This window comes from Galleria mellonella, unplaced genomic scaffold (genome assembly GCF_026898425.1).
Source record: "Galleria mellonella isolate WM207_F2 unplaced genomic scaffold, CSIRO_AGI_GalMel_v1 utg72, whole genome shotgun sequence".
NCBI classification, from domain to species: domain Eukaryota; kingdom Metazoa; phylum Arthropoda; class Insecta; order Lepidoptera; family Pyralidae; genus Galleria; species Galleria mellonella.
The window spans coordinates 1,263,290-1,279,707 of record NW_026442144.1 but is presented as its reverse complement, the minus strand read 5'-3'; the positions used below and the strand labels follow the sequence as shown (position 1 = coordinate 1,279,707).

Here is a 16,418-nt window from a genome sequence, read left to right as displayed (position 1 = left end):
AATTTAATATCCTGTGACAGTGTTTGCTCTCTGTATTTATAACCTTCAGCATATAATAACATAAACATACAGTAAATAGAAACGCTCAAGATCGTAAGTGGACTGAATTGAAGTAATATATACACAATTGTCCAATTTTTGTATTGTGTGGGCAAGGATCCTGCAGAATCAGAAATAAGGTAATCCTATTTTTTTTTATTGATGATAATGGAATGGAAACTCTGCTTGCGCCGACGGTACACGCTGGTGGGGCACCAGCGACGGATGATAGGTGAGAATAAAAAGGCAGATTAGTTAGCCCATCGTGATGAATAGACCTGGAATTCAGCACAATGGTTTCCAAGGGGGACCATGTGGAGGTCGATCTTAGGGCGCATATTGCTAGAGGTAATCCTATTAGGTGAATGAATCATACCTAAACGGTTAAACGTATTTGAATGTAATTTGGTAAACGGGCACCTGAGATATATCCTAGTTTAACATATAGGGTATTTTATATATTAATGAATGCGAACAAAATCGCTCTAAAGAGCGTTATAAATTACTACACTACCACAGGCGAAGAGGTGGGGGAGGGGGAAGCTTGGCATGGCCACAGAATAGAGGATATACCAAAAAGCTTTTTTGATATGTCGACAAAATTTTCTGATTATATCTATTGTGTTCTGAATGCAAGTGGCGCTTTTAGTTATTCGTAATCGCCTGATATTGTATATATGGGCTTATTAAAGAGCCAAGACTCCCGAAAAACTCTGGAAAATAAATACGCCAGACACCGTTAAGTCGAAAGTTGTTAACGGGTCGACGGATACATGAAGTATATTATGTTTAAAATTTATGTTATTTTTTTTATCCAATATCTATTTACATATGTAACACAGTGAGTACCTACATTAAAATCCCATTACATATGTATATAGATATAAGATGTATTAAGTCTACGAAATAAAGAGAAAAGCATTGTTATACAGTAGCCTGGCATTTTTTATTGATTTGATTTTTTTACAGGTGAAATTTTTAAGTATGCTTGTGGATCGCCAAATCTGAATTTCGAAAGTTTAGTAACTTTAATATAAGAAAAAAATTGTTTACATCTATAATCACTGATGGGATTGACAAGAGGTATTTGCATTTTTTTTATTGTGAAAATAGAGTAGGTTTGGTATTATCGAGGTCGGTTAAAATACGATGATGATTTAGGTAGTTATAGCAATACATGTACTTAGGCGTCAATAACACTAATAATGATAACGAGTGTCAAATGTTCATTGTTGTAATTCATCTTGTTTATATAAGATCGGTCGTTTATACATAATATTGATAATACGCATTATTAAACTCTTACTAGCTCCCGTAGTTTAGTAAAATGTATTCATTGAAAACCTTTGTTGTTTCTCTAAACTTTTTATTTATTTTGTTTACAAGTGTTACAAGTGAAAATGGGTAAGTTGATAAAAAGTCGTTAATCTGTTAAATATTCTATATTTAGGTTTTTTAAAGTTGTAAATATAAGTAATAATAAAAAATAATTTTATTGGGAAAAGTTGCTTATAGTGGAAAAAGGAGTATAAAAATACTTACCGTCTGGAAAATATTTTGACTTCCTTTACTAAGTTGAGTAGTATAAATAAAATATAAAGAATATTGCTTATAGAGAGGTTGCTTATATAGAGCGTTCACTGTATTATATTGTGTATTGCACTTGTAAATTACGTAGTTAAATTGTATAAGGCAGTTATAAATACTTTGAGTATGAGTGGACTTCTCTACCAGTTAATCCAGTAGTAGTAGTGAGAAAGGAGGTAGTTAGCGGGCAGCTAAGTTAACGAAAGCTGAAAGTAAAAACGATACAAATACTAATACATAAGCTATAAATACATACATATAATCTAAGTGTATATATATATATATATATATATATATATATATATATATATATATATATATATATATCTATACATATGTATATATATAAATCAAATATTAATATTTTAAAGTTGATTGCCTTTTAAGCTGTATTTTGTTGGAATTTGGCATTACATATATTTCATGACTGAGATAGTACTTTCTAGTGAAAGTAAGTGTAACGGAAAGGGATACCGAAATTTAGCGGCAGTCTTAATGAAACCTTATGAATACTTCCATACTTCCATTTTATTAAGTCCGTCATGAAACTGTGTCGAAATAACTATATACAGTTAAAATATGAAAACGATTCTTGAACATTTCCTATAAGACAGACAGATAACGCGCTTTATGTGGTCTGTTAAAGTTTTTTTTTTCTTTTCAAAATATTTTGTTTAGAGAAATTATAAAAAACAATTCCAAAATAAAACTCAGCTATGCGGTCTAGTTTTTAACCAAATTTATGACTTAAAATAAAAAAATACTATTTGTAGTATCAAGAAGAAAAACTATTAAGGGTTTGTTTCGTTTAATAAATGCGATAAAGGTCTTTTTATGTCATATATATTGATGTATGGAACCCGTTGCGTACGAGTTCAGCTCTTACCTGACCGGTTGTTATTTCGATATGTCTGTGCTAAAGGACAGTTGTTTCAATCTGTTAATATTACAAATTTTTTAAAATGTTTGTATGTTGGTAGCTGTGCTTAAACTATTGAACAGATTTTAAAACGTTACCTAAGTCCCAAATAAATGGGAAAAAGCAAAATAAGGCAATGATAATGGCATAAATGAACTACATTTTAAATTGACATAGTTTGCTATTATTTTAATTCACAAGAACCTTCCTATTAAATCATATATATGAAAATGAGTTCGGATGTTTTAGCTTGGAGGACAGACTACTCATGCGAATTCGTGAACATAGTAAAAAAAATATATTCTTTTAAATTATGTACTATATTTTTTGCGAATAGCTTGGTAATAAAATAACAGTCTGAAATTTGAAGTTGATATATAAATATATATCAACTTCTTTAATCTTTTTGGTTTTAACTCATTATACACAATTTAAATCGAATAAAGAAACATAATCATTATAAATATGTAAATGAGTAATGTCTAAATTATATATATGAATAAAAAAATATTATATATATGAAAGTGAGTTTTTTTATTTCTAACATCGCCTAATAACCAATTACTATGAAATTTGAGATATACATACTATATGGAATGGAGATGTAGGATACTTTTTATTCTGGTCACATAGACGAAGCCACGGGTAAAAGTTAGTATTAAATAAATGCATTTTTTTATAGCACCACATCAATGGGCGAAGAAAAGTATCTATTTGATTTTACAAAAAATGATGATGTTGAAGCATGGGAAGAACAGTCTGATACAGTTCGGGACGTGGGAATGTCCAAAGGAGTAATCGTTATACATAAAAATAAAGGATTCAGAAGGGCAATATTTTTCGCCTTATTAAATCCTCAACAGAATGGAGCTGGATTTGCTGGCATAAGGGCAATTCAAACTTACAATTTGCAGGGTCACACAAAGCTGCAAATAAGATGTAGAGGCCAGGGACAATACAATGGTTTTAAAGTGGTCCTAAGGCATAAAGGATTAAATGAAGAACCAAGTTATTCATTCGAACAATATTTCCAGGTAGAATATTTTTTTAATCGACTTTCATTATTGTAGCAATCTATCTGCTATTTCAAGATAATTGAGTTAGTGTTTTGTATTGGTTTCTCCGTAACATTTAACTTGATATTATGTCAAATCCATATAGGATTTTAGATTCAATTGGAGACCGAATAAATTTCTTTATATGTATAAATAGGAAATATTTATTGCAGCGATAGATAAGTAACTTAGTTTGGAACTTGTAATTAAAATCCACTAGTAGATTATTGTATTTTTTTGTTTGTAATACTTTATTGTAAAAGCTTAAATTATAGGTAACATTTGTTGTTTACAGGCTCCTAAGGATGAATTTGCAGTGCGTAATTTAGCATATACAGAATTTAAAGCTTATTACAGAGGGAAAAGGGCTAATAACAATGAGACCTTAGATTTATCTCAAGTATCAAGTATTGGGTTCCAGATGTACGGCGGAGTGTATCAGCCAGTCAAACAGAAAGGTCCTGCGACATTGGAAATTGATTGGATAAGATCAGTGTAATGTTTACAATGTTGTTATATAATCATTGACGATTTAATTATTTGACGTTGGTCAATTAAAATACAAGATGTAATGAATGGAAAGGATAACAATGTGAAATCCCTTAATAGTATTCATTAAAATTAGTAATTTTCCTCAAAGAAAAAATAGGAATATATTTAGTTTTATATAACATGAATGGTTAAAAAATTATATATTCCTATAAACCTTGTATGGCAGTAGGTCGAATGCAATGGTTTTATTATGCTCGTCATTTAACTATAGGGATCGATTGAGGCCCAATTTGTTTAAACTATCTCTAAAATTAAGGCTGAAATCAGTGAAATCTTTATACTCAGGATCAATATGAACTAAATTTTTAATAGAATAAAATTTTTATGAAGTTTACAATGCATCAAAATTCAGTAGCTTCGCAAAACTAAGAAATTAAAATATTAGGTTAAGAGATAAGTTTACAGATATGCGCCTCAGAATCGAGCTCATTGTATATTTTTTGTTTTATTATTTTATAAGAAAACTCCAGAGATATATTTAATATATTTTATTACCTAGAGCAAGTTATTACTAAATAGTATTTTTTTAAACAGTGACACGGTTTCTTACAATATTTGTGTATCCGAATACATAAATGCTTCACATTATTAGTAACCTACACTATTACTAGCAACCCAGTCTGATTTTATCCAGGTACAATACATATCGTACAAAATTTCTCTTCAACATTATTCACCATTACCATTTTGGTTTCTATTAAATAGGAAACATATTCAAAGGTTGTCATAACAGTGTGTGAGAGTGAAAACCTCATCAAGATATTCTAACTTTCTATACATAAGTGTAGACTCAAATTATTTTGTAGTGTTTTAATTTATATAATAAGAAAAAAAAAATTAAAATATATTATAATTTAAAATTTATACATTTTTTCGCGCGTAAGAGTAACCTCAGTGGGGTTTTCACTTCACTAGGATGGTATTAGACCAAAAAGAGATTTGCGCACAACGGGTAAGCTAGTATCATGATAAAAAATGATTATCGTTGTCGTGTTGGTAACAATAACGTGAGTGCGGTCATAGCGTCCGGAAATAGGGAATGATAATTGACGAGAGGTACATATGCGGCGGTGATGACACGGCCAGCAAACCATCGCCCGTGTAAAGTGTTTACAGATGCGACCGCCGTAGCTATTGTAGGGCATTTGCAGTAAACATTCCCTTGGGGTGAAGCTTTATCCACATAAACGTGTAACACACCACCATGTTTATTGCATTCACTTATGACATCATCTCTGATCTCAATATCCCAATTTGGGTTTGTTTCACTGAAAATAAAATAATGAGTTACATACCAATTCAAATTTACATATTATTTACTAAAAAGAGTTAGTCTAATAAAGATAATAAAAAAATTGTGTTGCATAGTAAATTATGACATCATGCACAATATATAGTCATATATATATATATATATATATATATATAGTCTTATAGCTAGTAATATTTTGCAGTTATAGGTATTATTAATTTGCTAACAGATGGTTTATACTAAAATCAATAAATTGTTTGACCAATATTAGTTTTTTAATACCACAAAAAATCCCAGTAGCCCTTTAAATATAGTAAGTAGATATTTTTTATAAATTACAACATTATAAACAAAGACTCACCCAGCAGGATCAAACATGTTGTTGAGCATAAAACATTGAGTTGCTATTGGTGGTGCTACTTGCGGTTGAGGTGCAACTAAAGCAGATCCAGAACCCATTAACACAGACGCTGCTGCCGGCGGGATCTAAAATAAATAGACTTAGTTAATTCATATGAATTTAACATGTTAAAGGGATCTCTTACAAATTTTATTGGTAGGTATATGAAGGCTGTATATGTATTCCAGTTTCTTTATTAGGAGCAAAAGGAAATGTACAAGTCCATAAAAAAGAAATATTCTCTACATACTTTTTATGACATTTGATGTAACCTACCAGTATTGCAATAACTGGTAAATTAATGTTAACATTACACAAATAATAAGTACTCTAAAAATATAATTAAATATAAAAAATATTTTTTACCTGGAGTCCTGTGCCTTCTGCTAATTTAAACATAAGCTGTAATCGACCAGTTGCACCTAAATCAACTCCAGCTCGATCCAATTCATCAGCATCAAAACGCGTACTCGAACCTCCATCTGTTCTTTCAGTTACATGACCTACTTTCATGGGTCTACCAGCTAATTCAAAACCATTTAATTGTTCCATGGCTTTCTTTGCATCAGCTGCATGATGAAACTAAAAATAAATTGAAATTTTAATATTGATTGTTAAAATAGGTTTAATATTATAATATCGATAGTGCTTACTAACCGTAAGGAAGCCATAGCCTTTGCTTTTCCCCGTCTCTGGATCAGTCATAAGTTGTATGTGGTCAATTTTTCCAAATGGTTCAAAAATCCCTCTTAACATGTCTTCAGTAATATTAAAATGAAGGGAACCTACATATAGTCTTGTTGGTCCATTACTGGTTTTTGGAGCTAAATTAGGCAATGTGTTGCCTACTCTATTTTTTTCTGCTTGTGTATGTTGAACGATAATGGGAACACCTAGTAATTTTTGTCCAGTTAAACCTAAAGCCTGTAAATGTAAACAATTTATTTTATTAGACAATAACAGGAATTAAAGAGTCTACATAATATAATGCGACATAATTATGTGGAGCAATATCAAATAATTATCTTATAAATCAAAATAGTTATTCTAATTAAAGCACATATCTACTAATTACTTATGTTTAAAGAAATATACAAATACATACCAGAGGTACAGATTCTGCATCTTTGAACTCAATGTAAGCTATCCCTTTAAATCTTCTAGTTTTGTTACATGTAATAAGTCTTACATCTCTAACTTTACCAACAGAAGAGAAAAATTCCTCCAGATCTTTAGCTCTAATTCTTTGAGATAATTGCATACAAAATACTGTGCGAAGATCTCTTTCTTCAGGAGGCAAATCTTCTAATTTTGGTTCAAGACCTCTCGATTTAGATCTATATTCTTTAGGGTCTTCCTCTTTACTCTTTTCTCTTTTATGAGATTTATCACGGCTACGATCTCTTTCACGGCTGCGTTCTTTATCGCGGCTGCGTCTTTTGTCTCTGTCTCTCTCACGTTCTCTTTCTTTATCACGGTCCTTATCTCTATGGCTGCGGTCCTTATCACGATCTCTGCGGTCTCTTTCCTTATCTCGATCTCTATCTCTTTCTCGTTCTCTATCTTTTTTCTCATCTCTGTCTTTTGATGGGTATACACCTCGTTCCCTTGACCTTTTCCTATCTCTTGAGCGGCTCCGTCTACAGAATTGAGAATAGTTAAAAGCAAAAATTTTTTAAGTTTGATATGTGCGAATAGGGGGTCCATGAGGGGGGGGGGGGGAAGGATTTTTTAGTAATAAATTGTATTTCGAAACTCTTATTTTTATATTTGAAATAGTAACGCCTTTTAACAAATTTAAAAGATTAAATACCTCTAAGTAAGAGATTCAAACAGACTATAAATTATATTACCTACAATTGTTGAGATAGATTAAAATAAGAAACAAAATATGTTTATCTTACCTTCGACTGCTTCCTCTATCCTTTTCTTTATGCTTATCAGAATACTTGTCCGATCGATGCTTTGAAGAGGAAGTGTTATCCTGTCACACAAAGCACAAGGTAGAAGCAGCGCCACAGCATCACACGCCGAGTGAATAAATAAAAATTGCATTAGTTAATAGTAATAATAAGTTGAACATCTGTACTATTTCATCATTGGCATTAATCAGGCGTGCCACTAATGAAACAATACAAATGGTCTTTTACTTTTGCTAGACTATTGATGACAGGTGCAATTGCAACCATCATGTATCTGCTGTCGAGCTTGTCAGTTCTCACTGCCCTGGTCTACACTTACCATTCACAAAACCACTGACAAAGGACGCACACAGCGCTAACATCACACAGGGATACTTCTGCAAAAGATTACGACCCATCAGCGCATGGCCTTGCTTTAAATACGGACTATAAATATTTTATAAGAGAATATTTTATTTACATTTATATTAAAATACTATGCTGACTTAACCACATTACTCTTAATAAAAATTAAATTTGATAGATTTAAAAAAAATGTAAGTATAGTATTGGATACCTCTCTGTTTGTTCAGGTCGGTGAAGTATGCTGGACTATTACCACAAAGTTCTATAAATACAAGAAATGATTCTCAAATGTAATTTAGTTTCAGATTCACTGTTTATCTACTGTTCAAATATGTTTTCAATTGATTACATACAAAATGAAAGTAATTATTGAAATAGTAGAAATGAGAAAGCATATTTTTAATATAAGTTGAAAAGTTAGGGATGGGTGAAACATGTTTGAACAGATAACCTAAAAACCTTAAGTATTATTTTTATATGACTCTATGTCCACTATAAATGTCTTCTTTTTTAATTAAATTTATTAATGATTTAAAATAATGTAAAAGTACTAACAATTTTATTGTATTCATTTGTAAATATTATATATAGTCTTATTCATAAAAATTCTTATTGTACATTTAAAGATTCTTATTGTAGGTTTAAACAATCAATAAGCCTTGAATAGTTAAAATAGGATAATATATATTCCTGTTTGTGTGAATTTAAAAAAATCTTGATAAACATATTATCCTACTATTATAATATAATAATTGCTATTTTAAGTAAAAAACAAATATATACACACACATCAATTCAATTGCTCAATTCTCTGAACATTCTAGACATTGACTAAAATTATTAAGTTTATAACCCTATGGCTCACTACACATTTTTGCAATATCTAAGTCACATGAGCAATTTATACTTAAATAAAAATATTAATAAACATGGACCATGTTAAGACTTCTATGTAATTCTAGAGATGTAATTCTTCATATATCATTGCAAATAGAATTAATATTTTAGATATGTAATAGAAAATGAAGAATTTTATATGCTTAATTAACAATTTAATGGAAATAATTTTGAAATTGATATGCCCGAAATAACAGGTATTAGCCCATTATAATTGTATAGACTGCTTTTTGACATTTTTACCTTATTCCTTTGCATTTATGAATAACATTTTTTGTTATTATAGATTTATGATAGGTTCACAGATAATTCATATCTGACATCACTATTATAATTGTAGTGTTATAATGTATTTAAAGATTTTTATAATCAAGTCATTTCCTTATAACAGGTTGGTAATTTTTATGAATAAGACGGATAAAATATATATTTTAAAAGAATTATATTTTTGTCAAATTAGGTATTATTGTCGTAAAAGTAACATTATGCAAATCAGTATATAATAATAATATTAAAATCAATCTCTAATATTAAAATCAGTAGTAAAAGGCAACTTTAGAGGCACTAAATTATGATTCTTATTTAGAGTTCCAATTATGACTAACTTCATAATATGCTCAACCATACATGAACAGTATAAGTACATAATATATTACTGATGATCTGCTTTTACATTCTCATTTTTTTGTACACATTTATATTGATTATCTAACATAAACATATCCCAATACATTTGTATTTGCAGTTGATGATCTAATATGCTAAATGGGAATCAGTAAATGACTTAAGATATCTAAGAAAAACTAAACATGTAGGTACTACATATTGAATAACCATTCTTATTATTATGATATTCATAATAAAGGGGAAACTCACCGATTTGTTATATGGAGCTTCCAACATAGCCTCTACATCCAAGTCTTCTGCCATTCTGTAAGTAATGATAGATAGGTTAAAACTCAATTTTACTATAAAACAATGTGAAAGTTTGTAAAGAGGTTTGGATGTATACAAATAGACAAACTATCCATTATCATTATGAAAAAGGGGAGACTTTGTCCATTCATTCACTCATTTCCTTGTTAAAATGTTACAGATCTCCCAGCTATAGATTTCAAATTTGGAATAATTTTTTTTTACAGCACTGGGGGCAAACGAACACGCGGCTCACCTGATGGTAAGTGACTACCGCCGCCCATGATCACCCACAACACCAGCGGCATTGCAGGTGTGCTGCCGGCCTTTTAATTTTTAATTTTGCATATTATTGGCTCACATATATTGCAATGGAATTATTAAATAAATTTTTTTTTTGTTAGGAGTCCAAAATGGACACTCAAAATTTTAAAATTGACTGACTAATCCAAGTGGAAGCACTTGAACTTTAAGTGAACTATCATATGAAAGAGCTTTTATATATTTTTAAATTGAGATTTATTTATTCTTCTGCTGCATGTTTTATTTTGTAATGATTGAAAATAACCATCCCCCCCTATCTCCAAATTTTCTGAAGCAAAAAATCTAAAATATTTAGTTTATGAAAATGTATGTGAATATTACAGGAAAAATAAAATGATGTTAGAAACATTGTTTTAATGTAACCAAACTTAGAGAAATTATAAAAAAAAAAAAAAAAAACTCTTAAACAAAACAAATAAGCCAAATGAGTCATAATAAAAATTGGACAATATAGGTCAAATTTTTATTATGGCTCAAAATAAGGAAATTATTTCTTTCTTTCATAGTTCATAGGAATTTTTATGAATGTATTGATTTAAAATGTTATAACTACAATAAAACTTTATTAAATCAATTATATTTCTTAACAACACATAATAAATACTTCATATCAGTATTTATTACTTTAGTATTTTTTAAGTGTGTGATATGCTGAATGAAAAACATAAATTTACAGGGTTCATCCATTAAGTGTTAAGAGATGTTAAGTATAAGAAATGCTATCTGTAATCCCAAATAGCTAGTTAAACTGAAGGGCTTGATGAACAAGACTACCATATGATCAGTGCTCATGTATGGCAGTAAGAAATGGCTTGTACTTTCACAGCATGTACAGGATATCTACATTATTGAAATAAAAATGTTACAATGGATGTGTGGAGTTATTTATATGAGCGTCCATAATGAACATATTCATGGCAGTCTCAGTATATGTGAGAAATTTGATGAAATGCAAGTAAGTCATTGGCAATGGTATACCTATGTTATGTAGAAACCGGCAGGTGGAGACAGAAGCTTAAATCTACAAATAGATAGTACTAGACTTCACGGCCAGTACAAGAAATGATGGCTGGACGTCATAAACGAAGATATATCTTCAGACATAGCGAGCCAATGCTTTGTCTGAAGATGCATAAGGTCGAAGAAAAAAGCATGAAAGCTTAATCTCTCTATAGCTGGTGTTAAAGCTAAGACGAAGATAGGATTTATATATATAATACTTTTCATTATATTTTACATGCAAAAGTCACGGTTTATTGTTAATATTTAAGTAATTAAATGAAGAGTTTCAAGTTTAAAAATAAGTAATTATTACTTCTGAGCGCAATCTTTCAATACCTATTTAGATTGTGTATAGGTACTGAAAACTTTTAGAACAAACAGTAAATAGTAATAGAATTTTGATAACTAAATAAGTACGCCTCAGTTTTAGTTTTGGTTAAAATTAGATGAAAATGATAGATTTTGTCAACTTAGATAAATATCTATTGAGATTGTAACGCTCACTTTATATGTACACAAAATGGCGAACGTAAGATACGCCACAGCAAAATAATAGCAATGTGACTATTTTTTCTAAGCATATTTAGAAGTAACTTACATGATGTTATAATGTGTAATTTCTATCTGCTTCGAAGAACGACGGATATCATATAAAACAAGTTATTTTGTAAGTCGATTCCCTGCAAAAGTAATAAATATAATGAAAGAAAGAAAAAAGCTCTGATTTAGTTAATTCCAATTTAAAAGACAATATAAGTTTTTCTCATCGACAATCGACAAGTTAATTCTCTAGTCTATGATTTATAGCTAAACAGCGAGTTTACGAACAAGGATTTGCAATCCAATATCTTTGCAGCGCTAACTAATTAATAATAGTTACCGTATATGGGGTTAATAGAATTCGTGGGGTGAATATAAAAATCTGGTTAAGGCCTTTATTATGTCTACCATACTAATTGAATGGTACAAATAATATTTTGATAATATAGATATTTTATTATTCACGTCAATAATCATCAAACACAGCTATATTTCTCTTTTGATTTTTTTTCTACGTGTAACAATACTTTATCGAAATGTAACGCACGCCAGTTCGTGAATATGCAAAATATATAGACTGCAGAAAAACTATTATTTTATAAACAAAGTATTTAATCCAAAAAATTAAAATTACAAGACAAACAAAAATTAAAAAGGAAAGATATAAACTTCCTTAATGTTGTATTGCATTTACGTAAAATATGAAAGATGAGCATAATATTAAATAAAATTTCTTGGTAACAATTTTTTTTTTAATTTTTAAAAAGTAATAATTTTGACTTTAGAAAAGTCATTCTCAAGCAGTATTATTTAAAAATTAATAATTATATATACAGTATAGTTATAACCAGTGTATTAAAAATTATTTAGTCATAATATTAGTATTAAAAGTAAGATGTGAATAATAATAATCAACTGTTTTGACGAAAAGATTTACTTTCCTCACTATAACAATAAGTACTAGTTTAATAAGAAATAGTTTTGTTACTTTAAGGAAAATTTCAATAAAAATATCCATTTCATTTATATTAATCATTTACTACATATTACTTCCTTTCTCTATTCACGACCTCTTACTATAAGGTGATGAATAAGATCAATCATTATCATAGATTGACAGACATATTTGACATTATTTTACCATATATGATTGCTTTACGCTTCAACTTATCTGATGGCAAGGAATTAGACCGGCTCCCTGCCAGCACCGGCCCACGTAGTAGCCACGGACCTCCCTTATCATAGACTTAGTACGATATATTTTGTCTAGTTTATTGCCAATCTATATACTTTTTAATTTAAGTTTAGTACCAAATTGCATGCTACAAAAATAATTAATTATTCAAACATATTTAAGTACCGTTAATCCTCGTAATGTAATCATTACTTTCAATAATAATAATAATTATTATTACATTCAATTAAGTTCATATCGATAAATAATAGGAACCATGGTAAAAATAACACAATTTTTTAGTTAATTTTATAATTTCATCAAAATTGGTAAAATAATACAGAAATTAGCTCCGTAACTATAGAAACGAAACATTAATTACATAATACATGAAAACTTTAATTATACTTAACTATATTAATTATAATTTTTGCTTACTTTGAGATTTATATAAATATAAATTTATTGAAAATTCAGCTATAAATGTCGATTATGCCTTGTATTATATCATACTGAATCAAAACACATATTAATTATTTTAATATTAAAAAAAAAATTATAAGTGGAGCGCTGTTTTTGGAATAGCGCCATAAATGTAATTATCATGGATGATTTTTTTTAATCTGTGTGGTAACATATTTTCAAAGAGAAACGTCATTCCAAGAACGATATTCTAAATGTCACGGATTTATAGTCTCTTTAATCTGTAACACATAGTTATTTTAGAATTACCTATTGTTCTTTTCTGTTTACATTTTTGTTGAATTCAAGAAGTAAACTTTTAATTTGACTCATTCGTTCAGTAATTATAATTGTTTTATTATTGAAATTTGTACCTAATCCCGTTGATTATTTGTCAAGTATTATCTCAATTACTTAAAGTACGAGATGACCACAGCAGCTAGACCTACGTTTGATCCAGCTAGAGGGGGCCAAGGCCGTGGTGAAAAAGATTTGAGTGCCATATCTCGTCAGTATTCTAGCAGAGATCTTCCTGGCCATACAAAATTAAAATATCGGTGGGTGAGCAATTGGATTTACTTTAGATACGTTTGTATTTTCCTAATTAACAACCTATAACATACAATATTTTACACATATCCTTAACTTCGCCTAACTGGTGTTCCTTAATCCACTATTGCTTAGTGGTATAAACGTAATTTTGTTTGTTAATTTCTTATAATTTTAGGGCTGTTCTACCAATTATTGTCAAATTTAGATTACATGCTGGAACACATGTAAGGTATATCACAATGGTTATTTATTTTTCCCTTTTGTTTATTATATTATTTTGAATTCATAGAATTCTAGTTTAAAACCATCCCTAAGGGTATCCAATGTCCATTTAATTTTGTATGTGGAAATGGAAATTAATGGTTAACTGCAGTGATTGATATTAAAAATTTGATATTGTCTGATATATAGTATGTGTATATGTCAAATAAATACTGTGTTTCATTAAATTTTAGAGAGCAAGGTCAAGGTACAACAGAAGAATTACGTTCACGGGATTTTCGTAAGGAGTTAGATGACAGAGAAAAAGAAGGTAAGGGCCCAAGTGTAAGAAGACAGAACGAGCCTCCTGTAAAAAGAACTAAGATAGACCAAGTTCCTGCAGCAAGTTTAGATGCTGATGATCCACTGGAAGGAGATTCTTCTGATTCTGATGACTCTGATGATGACACTGCAGCATTATTAGCAGAATTAAACAAAATTAAAAAAGAACGAGCCATTGAACAAGCTAAGAAGGTAATAGATATCATCTATTTATTATTTATGTTTTAGTAGTTATTTTATGCAAAAAAAATATTGAATAAATTAATTTGTTTTGAACAAAATCAATACTATTTTGTAAGGAAGCCTTTTCAATTATACAATATGGACAATTAAATGACTTCATAATTTAATTTTGTATCATGTTCATACACATATAAAAAATAGCAAATTTTAGGTGATTGAATGGAAGCATGAATCTAATCTGGAGTTTACCTGGTAGTTGCATTGTCAAATGTTTTATCTAAATGTAAAGATGCTTAATAAACTGATTTAAAAACATACATACACACTCCCTAAGGCTGTCAGAGAGAAAGGGATTGTTAGTAATGAGGTCTAATAGCCCTATTGCTAGCAATATACTCTAATAGGTCAATCTCCACATGGTTCCCTCTGGAAACCATTGTGGTTAATTTTTTGTAGATTCATCGATAGGCCAATTGACCTGCTTCATCCTCACCTATCATCTTTCACTGGTGCTCTGCCAGCATATACCAATAACACAGGTGGGGTTACCAGTCAGTTACCATTCATGATCACAAAGCAAATAGAAGTCTTGTAAGAAATAGGAATAAAAAACAATAATGGGTATCTTTTTTCTAGTTAATTATGAAGTGGTTTTTTTATTTTTTAGGATGCAGAGAAAAAACAAGAAGAAGAACGAATACGTATGGAGAATATCTTATCTGGAAATCCATTATTAAATTATTCGGCATCAGGACAAAAAAATGATTTAAAGGTATTTTTTTTTTTATAATTCTTTTACCAGGGTTCTCATTAAATGATATTATAATTGCTAATTAAAATATCTAATGTACTAAAATAAAAAATATAATACATGTTTAATATTTATTGTAATGCCTTCTGCATTTCAGGAGCTTGAAACATCCTTTTTTTCACATTTTATAACTGGAGTTTTATTCTTGTCTTTTTATCACACTTATTTTAATTTTTTTTAAAAAATTAAAAGGTGTTGTTTATTATATAAATATTAAGATTACAATTAATCTATAAATATACTTTAATATTCTTTTTGCAGGTTAAAAGGCGATGGGATGACGATGTGGTCTTTAAAAACTGTGCACAATCAGAACCTGAGAAGAAACTAAATACCTTTATAAATGATTCACTGAGATCTGAATTTCATAAAAAGTTTATGGAGAAATATGTAAAATAATAACAAAGTAATTAAGTGATCAATTAAAGTAACAAGGATGTTATGCAAGATTAAATTGCATAATATTATGACATAAGTTTTCTTTTATACTTTAGTCATCATATTCAATATATAAGTAATAAATATTTTATAAAGTATATATATGTTTATAATTGAAGTGTTAAAAGTGGACAACTTTATAAGAAATTTAAGGATTTTTTTTATACTAAAGTAAATAATTTTTTTACCTATTTAATGTAGTACAAATATAATAATATCGCTCTATAAAACATGAATTATCATAATAAGCTACATTATTATGAATAATATTGATTACAAGTCTGTATACTAGAAGAATAATACCATGCTGACCAGAAGGCATGCTATAGAGTTTTATTTCAAATCCCTTTTCATGTACTGTTGTATTGTGCTTTGTTTTCGTACGATATCCTGTGGGTGAGTAGTGACACCTTGTATTTTTATTTTATCAGCCCATGGCTTAAGTACATTTGTGGACACACTGACAAGATACCTAAAGGAAGTGTGCCCACAAAAATTATTTCATT

The 16,418-nt window shown here is 29.3% G+C and overlaps 3 protein-coding genes across 8 annotated transcripts; 2 read left to right on the top strand and 1 right to left on the bottom strand.

Moving 5' to 3' along the window:
- Positions 1-47: 47 nt before the first annotated feature.
- Positions 48-4,480, top strand: LOC113516635 (uncharacterized). Of its 3 annotated transcripts, XM_026901079.3 has the most exons (4): positions 48-179; positions 1,009-1,122; positions 3,228-3,579; positions 3,896-4,480. In XM_026901079.3, exons 3-4 carry the CDS (start codon positions 3,238-3,240, stop codon positions 4,097-4,099), a joined length of 546 nt encoding a protein of 181 aa, XP_026756880.2. In that variant the 5' UTR covers positions 48-179; positions 1,009-1,122; positions 3,228-3,237; the 3' UTR covers positions 4,100-4,480. The 3 variants fall into 3 exon arrangements, with proteins under 3 accessions (XP_026756880.2, XP_052756884.1, XP_026756879.2); XM_052900924.1 differs by lacking the exon at positions 48-179 and having other exon boundaries at positions 953-1,122; XM_026901078.3 differs by lacking the exons at positions 48-179; positions 1,009-1,122 and adding an exon at positions 1,233-1,443.
- A 145-nt stretch (positions 4,481-4,625) lies between these two features.
- On the bottom strand, positions 4,626-11,968 carry LOC113516636 (RNA-binding protein 39). 4 transcript variants are annotated; one of them, XM_052900921.1, is made up of 10 exons: positions 11,808-11,964; positions 9,845-9,899; positions 8,283-8,333; positions 8,046-8,103; positions 7,709-7,788; positions 6,910-7,444; positions 6,462-6,728; positions 6,171-6,386; positions 5,766-5,890; positions 4,626-5,420 (listed from the first exon to the last, which is right to left on the bottom strand). In XM_052900921.1, exons 4-10 carry the CDS (start codon positions 8,046-8,048, stop codon positions 5,132-5,134), a joined length of 1,515 nt encoding a protein of 504 aa, XP_052756881.1. In that variant the 5' UTR covers positions 8,049-8,103; positions 8,283-8,333; positions 9,845-9,899; positions 11,808-11,964; the 3' UTR covers positions 4,626-5,131. The 4 variants fall into 4 exon arrangements, with proteins under 4 accessions (XP_052756881.1, XP_052756883.1, XP_052756879.1 ...); XM_052900923.1 differs by lacking the exon at positions 8,283-8,333; XM_052900919.1 differs by lacking the exons at positions 8,046-8,103; positions 8,283-8,333 and having other exon boundaries at positions 11,808-11,968.
- Positions 11,969-13,594: 1,626 nt separating this feature from the next.
- Positions 13,595-16,233, top strand: LOC113516634 (protein CWC15 homolog). Its single transcript, XM_026901077.2, has 4 exons — positions 13,595-13,942; positions 14,393-14,672; positions 15,331-15,435; positions 15,736-16,233. The coding sequence occupies exons 1-4, from the start codon at positions 13,812-13,814 to the stop codon at positions 15,871-15,873; spliced, it is 654 nt and encodes a 217-aa protein (XP_026756878.2). The 5' UTR covers positions 13,595-13,811; the 3' UTR covers positions 15,874-16,233.
- The last annotated feature ends 185 nt before the right edge of the window (positions 16,234-16,418 follow it).